The sequence below is a fragment of the Pteropus alecto genome, unplaced genomic scaffold, assembly GCF_000325575.1.
Source record: "Pteropus alecto unplaced genomic scaffold, ASM32557v1 scaffold8, whole genome shotgun sequence".
Lineage (NCBI taxonomy): Eukaryota > Metazoa > Chordata > Mammalia > Chiroptera > Pteropodidae > Pteropus > Pteropus alecto.
This window is the reverse complement of record NW_006494609.1, coordinates 21,210,521-21,224,630: the sequence shown is the minus strand read 5'-3', so window position 1 is coordinate 21,224,630 and position 14,110 is coordinate 21,210,521. Positions and strand designations below refer to the sequence as shown.

The 14,110-nt window shown below is 49.2% G+C and overlaps 1 protein-coding gene across 1 annotated transcript in view; it reads right to left on the bottom strand.

Moving 5' to 3' along the window:
* Positions 1-14,110, bottom strand: part of EML1 (echinoderm microtubule associated protein like 1) — a 58,152-nt gene that overhangs the window by 22,383 nt on the left and 21,659 nt on the right. Inside the window, exons 4-5 of the mRNA XM_025042121.1 lie at positions 5,765-5,793; positions 2,292-2,421 (exon numbers count right to left, since the gene is read on the bottom strand). Of these exons, the coding sequence (XP_024897889.1) occupies positions 2,292-2,421; positions 5,765-5,793 (159 nt within the window). The remainder of the gene's footprint in view (positions 1-2,291; positions 2,422-5,764; positions 5,794-14,110) is intronic.

Below are 14,110 nucleotides of genomic sequence, written 5' to 3'. Positions count from 1 at the left end.
AATCTCTGAGCTTTTCCAGGCAGAGGGCTTGATTCTGGGAGCTAAGAATGAGAAGGAGCAACGAAGCCGCCTTAGTGTCATCTTTCACCTCGGTTATTGTCATCTCGAGACACAAATCCACAACTGGGAACTGAGATGGCCACTGCTCTGTGCATTAATGAGAGAGGCTCAGCCTGGTTCTAGAATCGTAATTGGGAAAATAATCGAATCCCTATTATAATTTGTGGCTTTTGTAGCTTGTTTGGAAAACAAAACATATCTGAAAACATTGACTATTGCTTCAGATATCAAGTAGTGTGAGGTTACTGATCCTATTCCAAGAAAAAAACTTTCAGCTTTGACATTCCTTATGTTTTAGCATTTTTAAGAAGGAATTTTAAGATACTGATAACTGATGTTTATAGACCTCAGTTACATCAATTATATTTTTTATTGTAACCTCAGAGCTAAATCTTTTATATTATAAAAGTACTTGTAAAAGGTACAAACCACACACCACACACACACAGACAAGGTAAAAACTTTAGGTCCTTCTTGCCCCAACCACTTCCGGCTCCTTAGGATAACTGCTTGTTAAGATTTTGGCACGCGTACACTTCCAAACCTGGAAAACTATTGTGGGAGCAAAACATCGTGTGAACTTGGATGTGAAAAAAATCACCTGGCAAAAATTACCATTTATTTGGAGCAAATTCCACTGTTTTGTATCTTCTAAAACATGAAGAGTAGGCTGAACAAACGTGCTTTGAATAATACGTTCCAGATCTGACTTAATCAGGTTAACGATGACTGACTTCAAGAACTGAACCATTTCCACTACATGTGACAGAACAGATTCCAAAATAGGTGCAGGGAAGTGCTTGTGACATCTGAATCCGAAAAAATAAAAAAATGTATTTTGGAGGAGAAATCTAGGTGCAGATGATAATTCTAAAAATTTCCCAAAGAACAGTATTCCATAATTTCAACTACAATAGTGATCCTTCTAACTGAAATGATATCAGCTTAAATTTAAACGACCTTCTTATAATTTGTGTTTAAGGCTTCGCATTAAACTGGGACTTGTGAATGATGATTTGAGGGTGATAAAAAGATTTTTTTCTCTTTTTCTTAAAATCCGCGTGGACTGGAAGGTGGCCTCTGCAGGCTTCCTCTAAAGTAAAATAAAATAGTAGAGAGCGGCAAAAGGGAACAAAAAGTAAAAAATAAAGTAAAATATCATGAAAAATCGACACTTAATTCGCCCTTTTTCACAGGCTCTACCCTCGTGCCTTTTCGGCGTTCTCCCTTCAGAAGCTCATTCACTTTCCAAATCTCACACTGGGAAGGTTCTAGCGGCTTTATTTCAAGAATGTTAGGCACATGGCTGACTCGGATTTCTGTGGTCAGATCCGGGGGGAGGAGGAGCGTTTTCATATTATATTTTCAGTGGGATTCTATCCATGCTCCATGTCGACTTCGTTTTTGCTATTCGGCGTACTCCTGAACTTAGTACTCGGGTACTCATACTGTCACGCTGCTCCTTCTGTCAGTCAGGCCCCCACAGCCGGCCGAGTCCCTCCTTGGTTTGAGGGGGGATGCGCCTTCGTGCTTGCAGGGTATGGCTCTTTCTTCCTTTGGGTTTAGAAACTTTTTGCCAGCACAGCTGAGTTTCAGTCCCTGAGAGTCTCACTTTCTCATTCGTAAATTCGGTATTTTCCTGCGTTTCGCTGCTTTCCTTGTAAACGTGTAAGGCTCCTGGCTTTTCCACACGCCCCTGAAGAGCTGACCGAGTGTATGTTAGTCAACTAGCTACTGCTAAAAATAATCAGCACTTTTGTTTTCATTGGAATCCTAAACTCTACCCATTTGTGATTATTTTCACTAAGCTTGCTTTTCTGTAAGTTTTTAAGTAACTTTACTCTGTTGGAAAAAATTAAAATCCAGACCAGAAACTAGTGATGCATTTTCCCATGACTCTCCAGACAAAAAAAAAAACCCCAAACAAAAAACATTCAATCTCTTTTCAGGAAAATAGTACGTAAGTATTTGAGCAAGGACCACAAACACTTCCCTCGGGAATAAGTCGCTGTCCGCCCCCATCGGCAGCTCTCATGGAACTCCTTTGCTAGTACACTGTACTGGGTTCTGACCTACGGCCAAAAATTAAATTCTTATGTGAAAGTCAGCTATTTTGCTTTTTGGAAGCTTAAGAGGACTTAATTGCTATGGAGCTCTATGGTTACTCTTGAGCCAAACGCACGGCCTGGCTGATAAACACCACGTCGACCTGACCAATGCATAAAGGATACACCCATTCTAGCTTGAGCCTTCTGGCCGGCAGCTCCGCCTTCGCCTCCAGGCTGTAGGCGCCCACTTGCTCCTTGGGCATGTACATGGTGACCGGACGCCCACGGAGAAACATCTTTACATACCCTTCTTCTACGAAAAGAACAAAGGTGTCAGCGAGACCCCTCCGCGGGCCGTGCACCTTGGAAGCCAGTGTCACGCTCTCTCTGGCCTTCCACTGTAAAAATGCAATCGCTACCCTTTATTCGCATTTCTAATTAATGTCTAATTCCATCTGGTTTACTTTTGATATTGTGCTTACTTAAGGACATGAACTATATAGGAAAATAATTAAAAAAAAAAAAAGCAGGAAAGAACTAGATTCCAGCGTTTTTCCATGAAAGATTTTAGTGCTTTCATTTTCTTTATCATCAAGCGGGGGCGGGGGGGAATGCCAAGACCCCCCAAATTACAATTAACACTAGAAATTCACTGAAAATTAGTATTGAGTTTAACATAGCTACAATTTCAATATCGAAATTCATAAAATATCCCTCCATATTTAAGTTGGTTTGCTATATCGCAATGTAAAGATGTATCTTTCACATCGGACAGTTCTTCCAAGTGTCAATGACCCCGATGAGCAATGACCCCGAGTACATGCTAGGATGCATGCAGAAAGGAAAACGCTCCAGGAAAAGCTGGAAGGGGAAAGACGCCTTAGAGAGAGAAACTGGGAAGTGACTTTCTAGAGCAAACATGTCGATAATAAAATAGCTCTCGACATTTTAATAAATTGTGGGGACAAAAGTAAAACCCATTCGACGTGGGGCAGCTCCTGGACTTTAAAGAAACAAGTTGGGCTTTTTTCCTGGCCAGCATTTCCAGGATATAATAAGACCAAAGAAAGTGTCTTGTGAGCTTTTTGATGAATTTGGTTCCGATTCAGAACAGGCAGTATTCTGATGTTTTGTTGGGAATCAGAGGACCCAGCCTTAATGGCATTTAAACTGGACGGCTGGAACGGGGGACATCTGTACCTCGCTCGACGGAAAAATCATCCGTGGAGAGGAACTTGGTGAGGAAGCGTCATGGAATCAAATCAGTACCGTTAGGTACCACGTTTACCAGTTAGTTGTGTAAATCTCATTCCTAAGGATTTTCAAACATTGCCACATGCAATAGAGCCTGGAAGTCGAGAGGCCGCCCCAGTTTTACGTTATTATGTGCATGCGCTTCCGGTGTTGAAGGCATGCGTGTGACACACTCTGCACTCTGCCTATGAAGTGGGGCTTTTAAGTAAGGACCGGTATGCGTTCACTCCTGCTTGGTGTGCCAGCCGCTGCGCTGTGTCCTATGGACCCTCCAGCTGGGATGCTTTCACCTGGCTCCACCCTCCGGACCCACTGAGACTAGGCCACCTGCGGCCCCACCGCCCAGGCTCTCTTATCGGTGCCCTCGATCACCTTACAGTCTCCTGCCGAACCCACTGAGGCCCAAACTGGATTTCACTGCGTCTCCACCCAAAATCCTGCGCCTGCCCTTACCTGCCGGATCCCAGGGGTCAACCGCCTGCCACAACCAACCCGCGTGGATTCTCGTCCCTGGCCAGACGTGTCTCCTCCTCAGCCCCCACACCTGTCCTGCTCTGGGCCCCTCCTCAGGCTCTCTTCCTCACCTGAAAGCTCTTCCCTTCCTGAATCCTTCACCCAAATCTACGCTCATCAGACTGTGTGGCTCCAACTGAAGAACTTAGAAGCCCCCAGCAGACCCACAGAGGGACGGGTGTGACAGTGCTTAAAGTCAACTGCAAAGGATTCCATCAACTCTCTCTGTAGGAGAAGAATCCCAACTTGCAGATTGGAAGTGAAGAGAATCCAGTGGCACTTCTGGAACACCCGCGAGAAGCTCTTCATTGCTGTGTTTAACCAACGCACGTGAAGTACCTGCGCGCACACATCGTAGTTACGTGCTGGTTATGAAGCCCTTCCGACTGAGGCTTGCTTACTGCACAAATCTGAACGACTGGACTAGGCCAAAGAAAGCGCTGCATTTAGCTCAGGCATCGCTTCGTGCTAGTAACTCAGACATTTTACATCTAAAGTCAAAACGCAGCAAGGGAAAGCAGTGTGTTTTTTTGTTTTTTGTTTTGTTTTGTTTTGTTTTTTTTCAGGCATGTTAGGACAGCAGCACACAGCCACCAAACCCCGAGGAGCTGGGGAAGAGGCCAGCGGCGGTGCGGGACACCATTTCAAACAGTGGACATCCAAGGCTTGTCCTATAGCTCTCTTAAAGTTTCCACAGGAATTTTTTTTTTTTTCAAAGTTCCTGTAATTGGCCAATAATCAATCGAGATCCAAATTATGGCTACTTCTTAAAACCCATCCAAGTAAGATGCTCAGGAACGCTTTTAATTTAAGCCCAAGTGGTTTGCACCACAAAAACATTTTCATACAAGGAGAGAATCCGTTTGCCTGTATGAAAAAGGTTTCTGTAGCCTGGGTAACGGCTGTGCTCAGAGAGCTATGAGGTTTCAGAAGTGCTGCCTACCTTTGCAGTGTGTCACCCGGCGCTTCCCTTGAGATTTCGGAGACAGAGACAGAAGGGCTAGATAAAGAGACAGTGTAGCACTGCAGGTGCCTGCCTGCCTGTCCAGGAGCTCGCCGGCTCTCGGGCAGAGACGCCACCTGCCACCTGGCAGGCACACCTGGACGCGTTTCGGGGACTCTGACAAGCGCACCCAGGACCTAGCTCTGCGGGCCTGTGGCGACCGTGCTGTCGGTGAGTGACTGCACGCTTCCCGAGAAGGAAATAAATACTAGAGCACGTGCTGATAAACACGAAATTCTGACTCTTGTGTCTCAGTTCTGAATTGGAGGAAAACTCTGGAAAATTTAAATGAACTGATTTAACTAATTACATACTCGTTGATTATTCTGCATTTTAAAGCACCTTTCAATAAGGTTAAATCCTAAAAATAGCATCTACCTTATGATAAAACGTGTTAAAAAGGTATAGAGACAGGTATATGTGAACTATTAGTTTGCAATTTCGGAAATCAAAGGCAGAAAGTGGGGGGGGGGGAAGCTACTTTTAGACAAAGTTATAACTTGATGCATCAGAAACTTTCCTTTCCAGAGAAACGCGGTGCTGAGGGGAGGGAGCCCCGTTAGTCAGGGAGGGACGCCACAGGCAGCGGGTGTCTTTTAACTCAGAAATCCCCACGGCGTGTGCGGTGGCATCTCACACGGCCTCCTTACTGACGCCACCTTCGATCAGTTTGAACGGGGGCCAGTAAAGGGTTTAGTTTTTATGACCGTCCTATGGGCCGCCTCTCTATGACCTGAGCACCCCCGGGGACAGGCTGACGGGCAGCCCTGCGTGCAAAAAGCTGTGTGTGTCCACGGCTGGCCCCCGAAACGGCTACTTCTCATTCGCGCCTCAAGGTCTGAGAAGCTGAGTGAGGGGCGCCGCACGAAAATCAAACCGGACTTACCCGCGCTGAAGACGGGCTCCTTGGGTTTGCTGTGGAGAGAAAAGAGAACCGGGGCTCAGAGCGAGGCTTGGGGGGCTCGTCTGCCCCCACGCGCCCCGCGGTCCTTGGCCGCCGCGGCACGTCACATGGTGGCTGCGTCAGTGACAGGCACCGACGCGAGACAGAACCGCGTGACTGCGAGCAGGAGCCAGCGTGGCCGGGAAGGTCCAAAGCCGGGCGCAGAGGCCGGGACCCCGGCTCCGCCAGCAGAGCCGTGCTTTTCACGAGCAAGAGCAAGCGTTTGGAGGAGGAGGACATCGGGCTGGTCCGGACGGGAGCGGGCCCTGCCTACGGGTGTGAGGTTTGTTTTCTGTCCCATGCGCTTCTGACAGGTCATTTAAAGAACTAACTTAAAACGAGCAAATTCCTGACCGCGTGTTCTGAGCGGGGGCTTCAGAGCACAGGAGAAGGACCGTCGGGGGTGATGCGGGGACCCCACTGTGGACTCTGGCCAGGCTGAGGCCACCCATGACTGCACCTGGGGAACCAACCGCCGAAGCGGGCTACAGATGGACCGAGGTCATTCCTAGGGGCCGGCTTCCCACAGGACAAGCCTGCGTGGAGTCCCCATGTGTAGGAGAGCACAGCCTTCCCGTGACAGCCACCTGTGGGGACAGATGATCACCCCCTGACCGTGGAGGAATGTGGGGGAGCTCTGGCGGGGCAAGAAGTGCACCCCATTCAAACGCAGAGCCGGAGCTCGATCTCGCATCTGTGAGACTCCAACGGCCGTGCCATCTTCACTGGAACCCCCGCTTCCCACATCCCCCGCCCCCCACCCCGCTTCAAGATACAGAACAAGACAGAGTGAGACGTGACACCTGCGCCTAAGGGAGCCGCGGGCAACATGAGCCCGTCGAGGCTCATACGTTTTTTTGTGTGTGTGCGTATTTTAAAAAATATATCTGAGCAGATAAAGTCCTAATATTAATTTTCTCTTTCATTTCTAACTAGACATACATTGAGAAACACCATCCTTAACCCCACAATGTAATAAGCAATGTTTGTTAACTCCTTGATTTCCAGGTCGTTTTATGCAGTCCACAGGGAGACGTCCTTCCCGATGCTTTAGAAGTGTCTCCGCTCTGCTCGAAGGTGCTTTAGGTGGTTGGCTGTCGTGGGCTTAGCTTTCTGGACTCTCGCCCTTGGTCACTGGAAGCAGTACCGTGACAGCATGGCACAGCCTTTGCATGGAGAAGCCGATCTGACGTTGGCCCAAGTCCCTAGACACCTCACTGGCCCCTCACATGTCCGCCCTCACCTCCCTTTGCTCTCCTCTCAGTCACTGGGTCCAGCCACCCTGTCCCTGCCGTCCCTTGCACGTGCCAGCAGCTCCTCTGCCCCAGCTTCCCCTCCTCCCGAAGGCCAAGGCCATGGCCAGCCACAAGACCCCGTGTTGGGTCTGTGCCCAGGGCCACTTCCTGGAGGGACCGCTCTGCAACCTCTATCCCCACTCCGGTAAGAGCAGACGGCTGGGTCTAGAGTCCCAAGGATTCCTCAGTCTTCCTTCTGCAGACTTCAGTGGACCCTGTGGGTCTGGGTGGGTGCAGAGGGGCTGCCGCAGCGGCCCCGCCTCTCCCAGCCTCAGAGACACGGCTGCGTGGTACCCAGGGCGAGGCCAGCGCCGAGGGAGCCATCCTCAGTCCCCCCAGCCGGGCCTCTGACGTCACTGCGCCACAGCCCAGCGGCCCTGCCCCAGCCTTCCCCGTCCCTGCTTCAGGGGTGGTGGCCATGGCCTGGCACCTGGGCACAGTACAGAGGACCTCTCGGTTCTCCCACTCTGTCCTCGGACACCAGCAGGCCCGCCCGCCTGTGCCTCAGAGCGGGTGTCCTCAGCGCTTCCTGTCCTGCTCCCGGGCTCTGTCACGAGCTCACTGGAGGTCTGCGGGAAAGGGGTGTCTGCGTGCGTGTGTGCGTGTGTGTGTGTGGAGATCCCCTGGTGCCTGGGGCCCCCAGGAATTCTGAACCGCCTCGCAGTCCACACCCGGCCCGGCATCATCCCGTAAGCGTTCAGCTGCTCTCCTCCTGCTGCCAGCGCGAAGGCCCTGCTTCCTGCAGCTGTAGGGCCCGCCTCTCCTGAGATGAACGTGCCACCTCTCGGATTTCAGTTCGTCACATTACTCTGTGATCTAGCTGGTCTTAAAGGAGCCGTGATTTTGTAGATTACCCGGCTTGTCCCCGTGATGGCGGGGCAGTGACACTCTGGTGATTTTCTGAGCGGAAGCGCGAGCCTTCGGTCCAAACGTTCTGTATTATTAGATTCACGAGCCGGGGAAGGACAGAAGAGGGAAAGCTAACAAAAGACGGCGAAGCGAACATCGCAGAGTCGTAACGACAGGGAGCCAAGCAGGGAATCGCAAGACGGGAAGCTATTTTTTTCCATCGTGACTTTGATCCCAGTAGAAAAATGCAAAAGCCGTGAACATGGAAAAAAGCCACCCGGCCTTTTCCGGGGAATGAAGAGAGCAACGACAGGTCACGTCCCTGTCAGAGAAACCCCTAGGGGCACTCGGACGCCAGACCCAGGCGGCCGGGGACGCCTGACGCTGACGTGGGGTCGAGGGAGAACGAGGCCCCCATTCGAAGACCAGAAAGCGCGGCTGGCGACTCCGGCCGGAGGTGGCTGAGAGGCTGAGAGGCGGCGGGAACACAAGTGCTCGCATCTCTTCGACTCTGGCTCTAAGCCCTGCGTCTCGTTTTCGGCCTATTGTATTTAGAAAACGCACCGTTGCTGGATTTCGTTATTTTAAAAAGCTGAGTTTTCACAGAAAAGCGGACTATATCTACTTGAGAACCCATCGTCCCTGCCAACGCCCATCTTTCCTGAGAGGCCAGAAGAGCATGTGGGAAAGGAAAATGCACTCGCATGTGCAAACCCTGTAACTACAAACCTGTAAGAGGACGGCGCGTCCGCCCAGCCGCGGAGGGCAGGGCACACCCACGGCACGTGACGACGGGAACGGCGCCAAACGAGGGACTTAACTGGGGCAGTGTCCCGGACACCTGTCCCTTCCAGAGCTCGTCGTCAGGGGAGTTGACGGTGGGCCCTTCACACCCGGCACGATCTGAAACGTGCTCGGGCTGTGGATTCACTTGGCACGGGAGACGACGGCCTCTCCAGGAGTTATGTAATTTGTCTGATTACCCATTCCTCAGGGTGAGCTCGATGGAAGAATTAAGTGGGTGACTTAACACTCCCTCGACAGCCAGGGTGTGGTCCCGTGTGGGCAGGGTGAAGAAGCACTGGGGCCGGATGAGATGCCATTCATCCCTATCTCAGTATGGCATCAGGACAGATGTCCCCCACCTTCCCCCGAAGCCCACGAGAGAAGTAAGCCCAGAGGAGAAAGGATTTCCTCTCTGGCCAGCAAACCCTCCTCGCTTGGCCACTGACACTAGGCTGAGGCCCAAATCTGCAAGATTACCAGCACTGCAGTCCGGGGCGGTTTTTACTTGTTGGCCAGAAGGGGGCTGGCTGGAAGGGCCTGGCTTACACTCCGTTGAGTGGCTGGTTCAGGAGACTCTGCTAAGGACTCTTCTAAGCACTAAGCAGGACCTGGGGACACACAGAGCCTTGAGCTTCACCAGACCCGTAGCGGGATCTGGAGGCAGCAGGAAAAAGGCAGACCGCTGGCCCAAGGAGAAACCCCCCCGACCTCCCGCCCCAAAGCAGCCTCAGCCATCTAAGTCCCATAGCACCCAGGCCCAGAGACGGCTCGCCATGGGCTCTGGGCACAGGCACCGTCCCCGCGCGGCTGCTTCTCTTTCCATCTGGTAAAACTCACACTCGCGGCACTGTGGGCTGGAGTTTATCAGGAGAGTCCAGAGAGAATGTGTCCAGACTCCAAGTCACCGAGCGCTCACCACCCGCCTGCACGGGCGCTGGGATCCGCACTCGGCACTTTCCTACCCATCCCCTCATTTACCCCAGTTCCTGAAAGGGGGCTCGGGGGCCCGGTCCCACACACTGCAGGTCTCACATGTGACTTTCGTAACAGGGAGCCCTGGGTGGCTAGGATTAGAGCCGCACTGACGGGGCCTCATGTGGTCTGAGCAGAGACACTTGCTTTTAAAAGTGACTGATCAGGTGGATCAAGGAGGAGACCATTTCAAAGTCGAACGTGTTGTTTCCCTGTGACTCAGCCATCTATCGAAACCTCAGCTCTCGGCACACATTCCACGAGTCCTTTTGGAATGGATTTTATTCAGTGAAATAAAATTCCTACTGGCAGTCAAAATATTCTACTATGCGAGGGATGACCGTTTATACAAATCACCACGAGCAGCTTTTTACTAGAAATAAGGTCATTTGGGAACCATCTATTAAAAATATTTAGAAGTCACTAAAGGCTTTATTGGGGACAAAAAGTATTGCTTTGCGGACATTTGCAACCAACACTTTTGCTCGACCCGGCGGAAGCGGCACAGATGCCGAAGCCGGCTGTGTTCCCGCTGGACTCACGGCTTCACCTCAATGCACCTTACTTTCCTTCAGCTACGGGACGCGAAGAAAACCAGGGACGCATGGGGCATTGGCACGATTAACTAAAACATGTGACAAAGTGCCCGACCCATGGCCATCCATTAATGTCTCCTCCTGATTTCCCTGACAAGAACCTCCGTGTATTTCTGGGCTCTTCGTCTCACAGCCTCTAAACTGTGACAACGCAAAGAACATCGGCACTTGTTATTAAAACGTGTGTTAAAGGACAAATGACCCTGGGGCCTGAAGAATGAAACGATCTCTTTAGTTGAAAAAAAAAAAAGAAAAAAAAAAAGAGGATGAAGAAGATGCCTAATTTAAGTCACCAAACTTCTAGTGCAAAATGTTTCAGAATCTAAAATGCAGTGTGATAAAACCACCCACCCATAGGTGGTGCTGTTTACATAGTTCTTAAATGGTTTTAAAGCTATAACATCCTTTCGTTCATTCAACGACTACTGAGCAGTTACTGTGCCAGGCACTGTGCAAAGTGCTAGTTATACGAAGACTAGTGACACGGCTGCTTGTGGCCAAGGCTGAGGGGAGGCAAGGGGTGTGGGTGTGGGGGCCGTGGGGGAGGAGTTACGGCTGCAGGTGAAGCTGATGGGCGGGCACAAAGCAATTGGAAAGGCGCCCACCTTGGACCGCAGGGCCAGGGCAGGCTTCCCAGAGCAAGGGGCACCCCGGAGCTGGGTCTCGAAGGGGAAGCTGCAGTTCGCCACCCATCCTCCCACGCCAAACTTCCAGACACACACGTCAAGTGGAGGGGAGAACCCTCCACTTACTAAGGGCTAGAAGGTCTAATTCACCACACTATGCGCTGCGGTGGGGTTTTTTTTTTTTTTGTATCTGTTTTTTTTTTTATTAAAATTAAAAGATTTTTAAAAATACACTCTTCTTACTTAGACTTGCATTTCTTTAATTAAGACTGAATTTGAGCATCTTTTCATTAATTAGTATTTGCATTCCTTTCTCCGTGAACCACCTGTTCAAATCCTTCACCCATTTTCTACTGAGTTGCTGTCTTTTTTCTCACTGGTTTGTGTCGAGTCCTTTGGAAATTGGCCCTTTTCAGTTTCACACATCATCGCTGTTTGTTGAGAGAACAAATCTCTGCGTGCAAACCCGTCCACTTCCCGCCAAGCCTTACCCCGTGTCCTGCGCACAGCAGGCACTTGGCAGGCGAGGCCGTGCCGTGGACTGAACGAGTGATGTGGCAGAAATGCTCAGAACTTCGGATTCCGCCCCGTTCTGGCTGGGGCGAGGGTGGAAACAGGAGTCAGAAGGTTCCCAAATGTCCCATAGAGGCACTCGCAGAGAGGGGGGCGGCGTGGGCAAAGGTGTGCACGCGTCGGTTCCCACGCTTTGGGAGAGAGGAAGTAACCGCTGCAGCTACCGTTCGCTGAGCGCCGACGGGAGGCGAGCTCCGGGCAAAGGGTTCTACGTACGCGATCGGATTTAATCCTTACGACAACCCTGGCAGGGAGGCACTGAGGAAGAGCCCAAAGAGATTAAGTAACTTGCTCACAGACACACGACAAAAAGTGGCAGAGCTGAAATTAACACCTGGCAACGGCTACATCACCCCATCACGTTAACCTTTTTTGTTATAAGGATTGAGGGAAAAAGATTCGTTCAACGAATGTTTATTGAGTACCTACTATGTGCCAGGCAGTGCTCTAGATGTTGAGTTGGTCAGACTAGATTAGAAAAACCGTGTTGGTAACTCAATGTCCAACCCGAGAACATCTGCCTAGATAAGTGATGAATGATCCACATCTAAAATAACATCAGAGCCTATTTACCGACACAAAAACACAGCTACAGAACAAATGAAAGCGGGTTGCGAAACATGTGCAGGAGAGTATAATTTATGTCAAAATTAGACACCGCACCCCAGAAGCAAAACCAGATGGAAATGTAAGCCGACGTCCGCTGTGCGTCCGAGCACTGATTATGGGTGACTTTCTTTCCTCTTTTTTTATACATCTGGGTTTCCTAAAACACATGTCACTTGTGTAATAAACTGCCTCAAAAAAGAAAAAAAAGTCTTGCTAGGGAAGAGTGAGAGCTGGCGCTGGACAGGCGTGGCCACTGGGGCTCAGAGAAGGGGAGCTGGGAGATGAAGGGACTTGAACGCTCGGCTGCGGGTTCAGGTGGGGACTGCACCATCGGGGAGCCTAAAGCAAATGAAAAACGGATCTGGGGGCCTCGAGGGGCCACTCAGGAGACTTTCATCGAACGAACGCTGGAGCGTCAGGAAGGATGGAGCTCATCGTGTCCGGCTCAATGGTCTTGACCTTGCGATCTGGATAAAATGGCCAGTATGGTGTGCAGGATGGCAATACAAAAGGGCATCTGAGGGACACTGTCACATGGTAGATACCTCCATTATTCTGAAGTGTTTTTTTTTTTTTTTAATATTTGTTGACTCCCAAGACAAGCAGTTTATGTTTATTACAACAAGGCTCCTCGCAGATGGCTGAAATGTTTCTTGTTCTAACAAAATCAGCCCATTACCACAACTTCCTGATGGGAAGGAACGAAGGGTCTTCCTTACAGAGCGGATAAAGTCGGAACAAAGGGGGAGCCGGTTCATGATGGAAATAATTTATCAGCCTAGAAACATCTAGCATAAATGTAGCTGCTTTTCTGTCTGAAACAAAACATCTTTTTTAAATTAAAGAAATTCCTTATTGGAGTTATAGAACAGCTACATGGGATAGTACAGATCGTTCGTCAAAATGTTATTGTCGGTACTCTATAAATATATAATGAGTACTTCGTTAAGACACGAGGTGGTATATAGTTGTTAATATTTACCATCAAAAATATATACAGTAAGTATTACATTGCCATATATTGCTTTTGCTTTTCTGGAAGTTTTGTCAGTGCAAAGGTTAAGTGCTATTAAAGTCGTGTGGCTGGTGACCAGTGAAGCATCGTAAAGTGTTAAGCATTCTAAGATAAAAGTTTACAATGTCACATAAGAGACTGTCAAAGCCAGAGACCACTGTCAAAGAAAATGAGATACAGAAGCAAGAAGGCTGAAACTATTATAAAGAATGTGGTTTCTCTGAAGGCACAATGTAATTATTTTCAAATAAAACATTCTATCTGGGAAAAAGTGAATGTTTAGGATCTCGAAAACACTGTTATTTTAGGTTAAGCAGTAAGATTTGTACAATTTACGTGGAGCAGGCTTTAAATTGGCTGTAATTATTATTGTTGAGAAATATATCTGCTGATATGAAAGTGTTTTTCTTGAGTAAGAGGAGCCTTTTTCTAATTTTTGCCAAAACGTCATATGTGCTAACAGCTGCTTCGCACGGGGTGTGTGGGAATTGTGAGCTTTACAGCAAATAATCTGTGGCAGATACGAGTTAAAGCGGTGCCGTGTTGCTTCTTCTACAAATCAGGATAAATCCAGACTTCTCCTTCTGACATCACCCCCGTTTCTCACTTGCATTCTGATGACCTGCCCTGAATTGTACACGACCTAAAGACCAGCTCGTTCCTTTCTTTTTTTTTTTCTTTTGAAAACATGCTGTCCCGGTGCCGATGGGCAGGGTGAAGGGATCCTGTTTTGAGTCTTTGTATGTAACTTGTTTTGTTTTGTTTTTTCAAAGTCTGGCTTTCAGGACTGACACCCTAAGCCCAGTGTCAAGGTACTTTTTTTAAATTTTCTTTTCTTTTTTATTTCATCCATCTTCCCATCCCTCTCCCCTTTGGCAGCCATCGGCTTGTTCTCTGTATCTATGGATCTGTTTCTGTTTTGTTTTGCTTATTCATTTGTTTTGGTTTTTTAAGATTCCACATCTAAA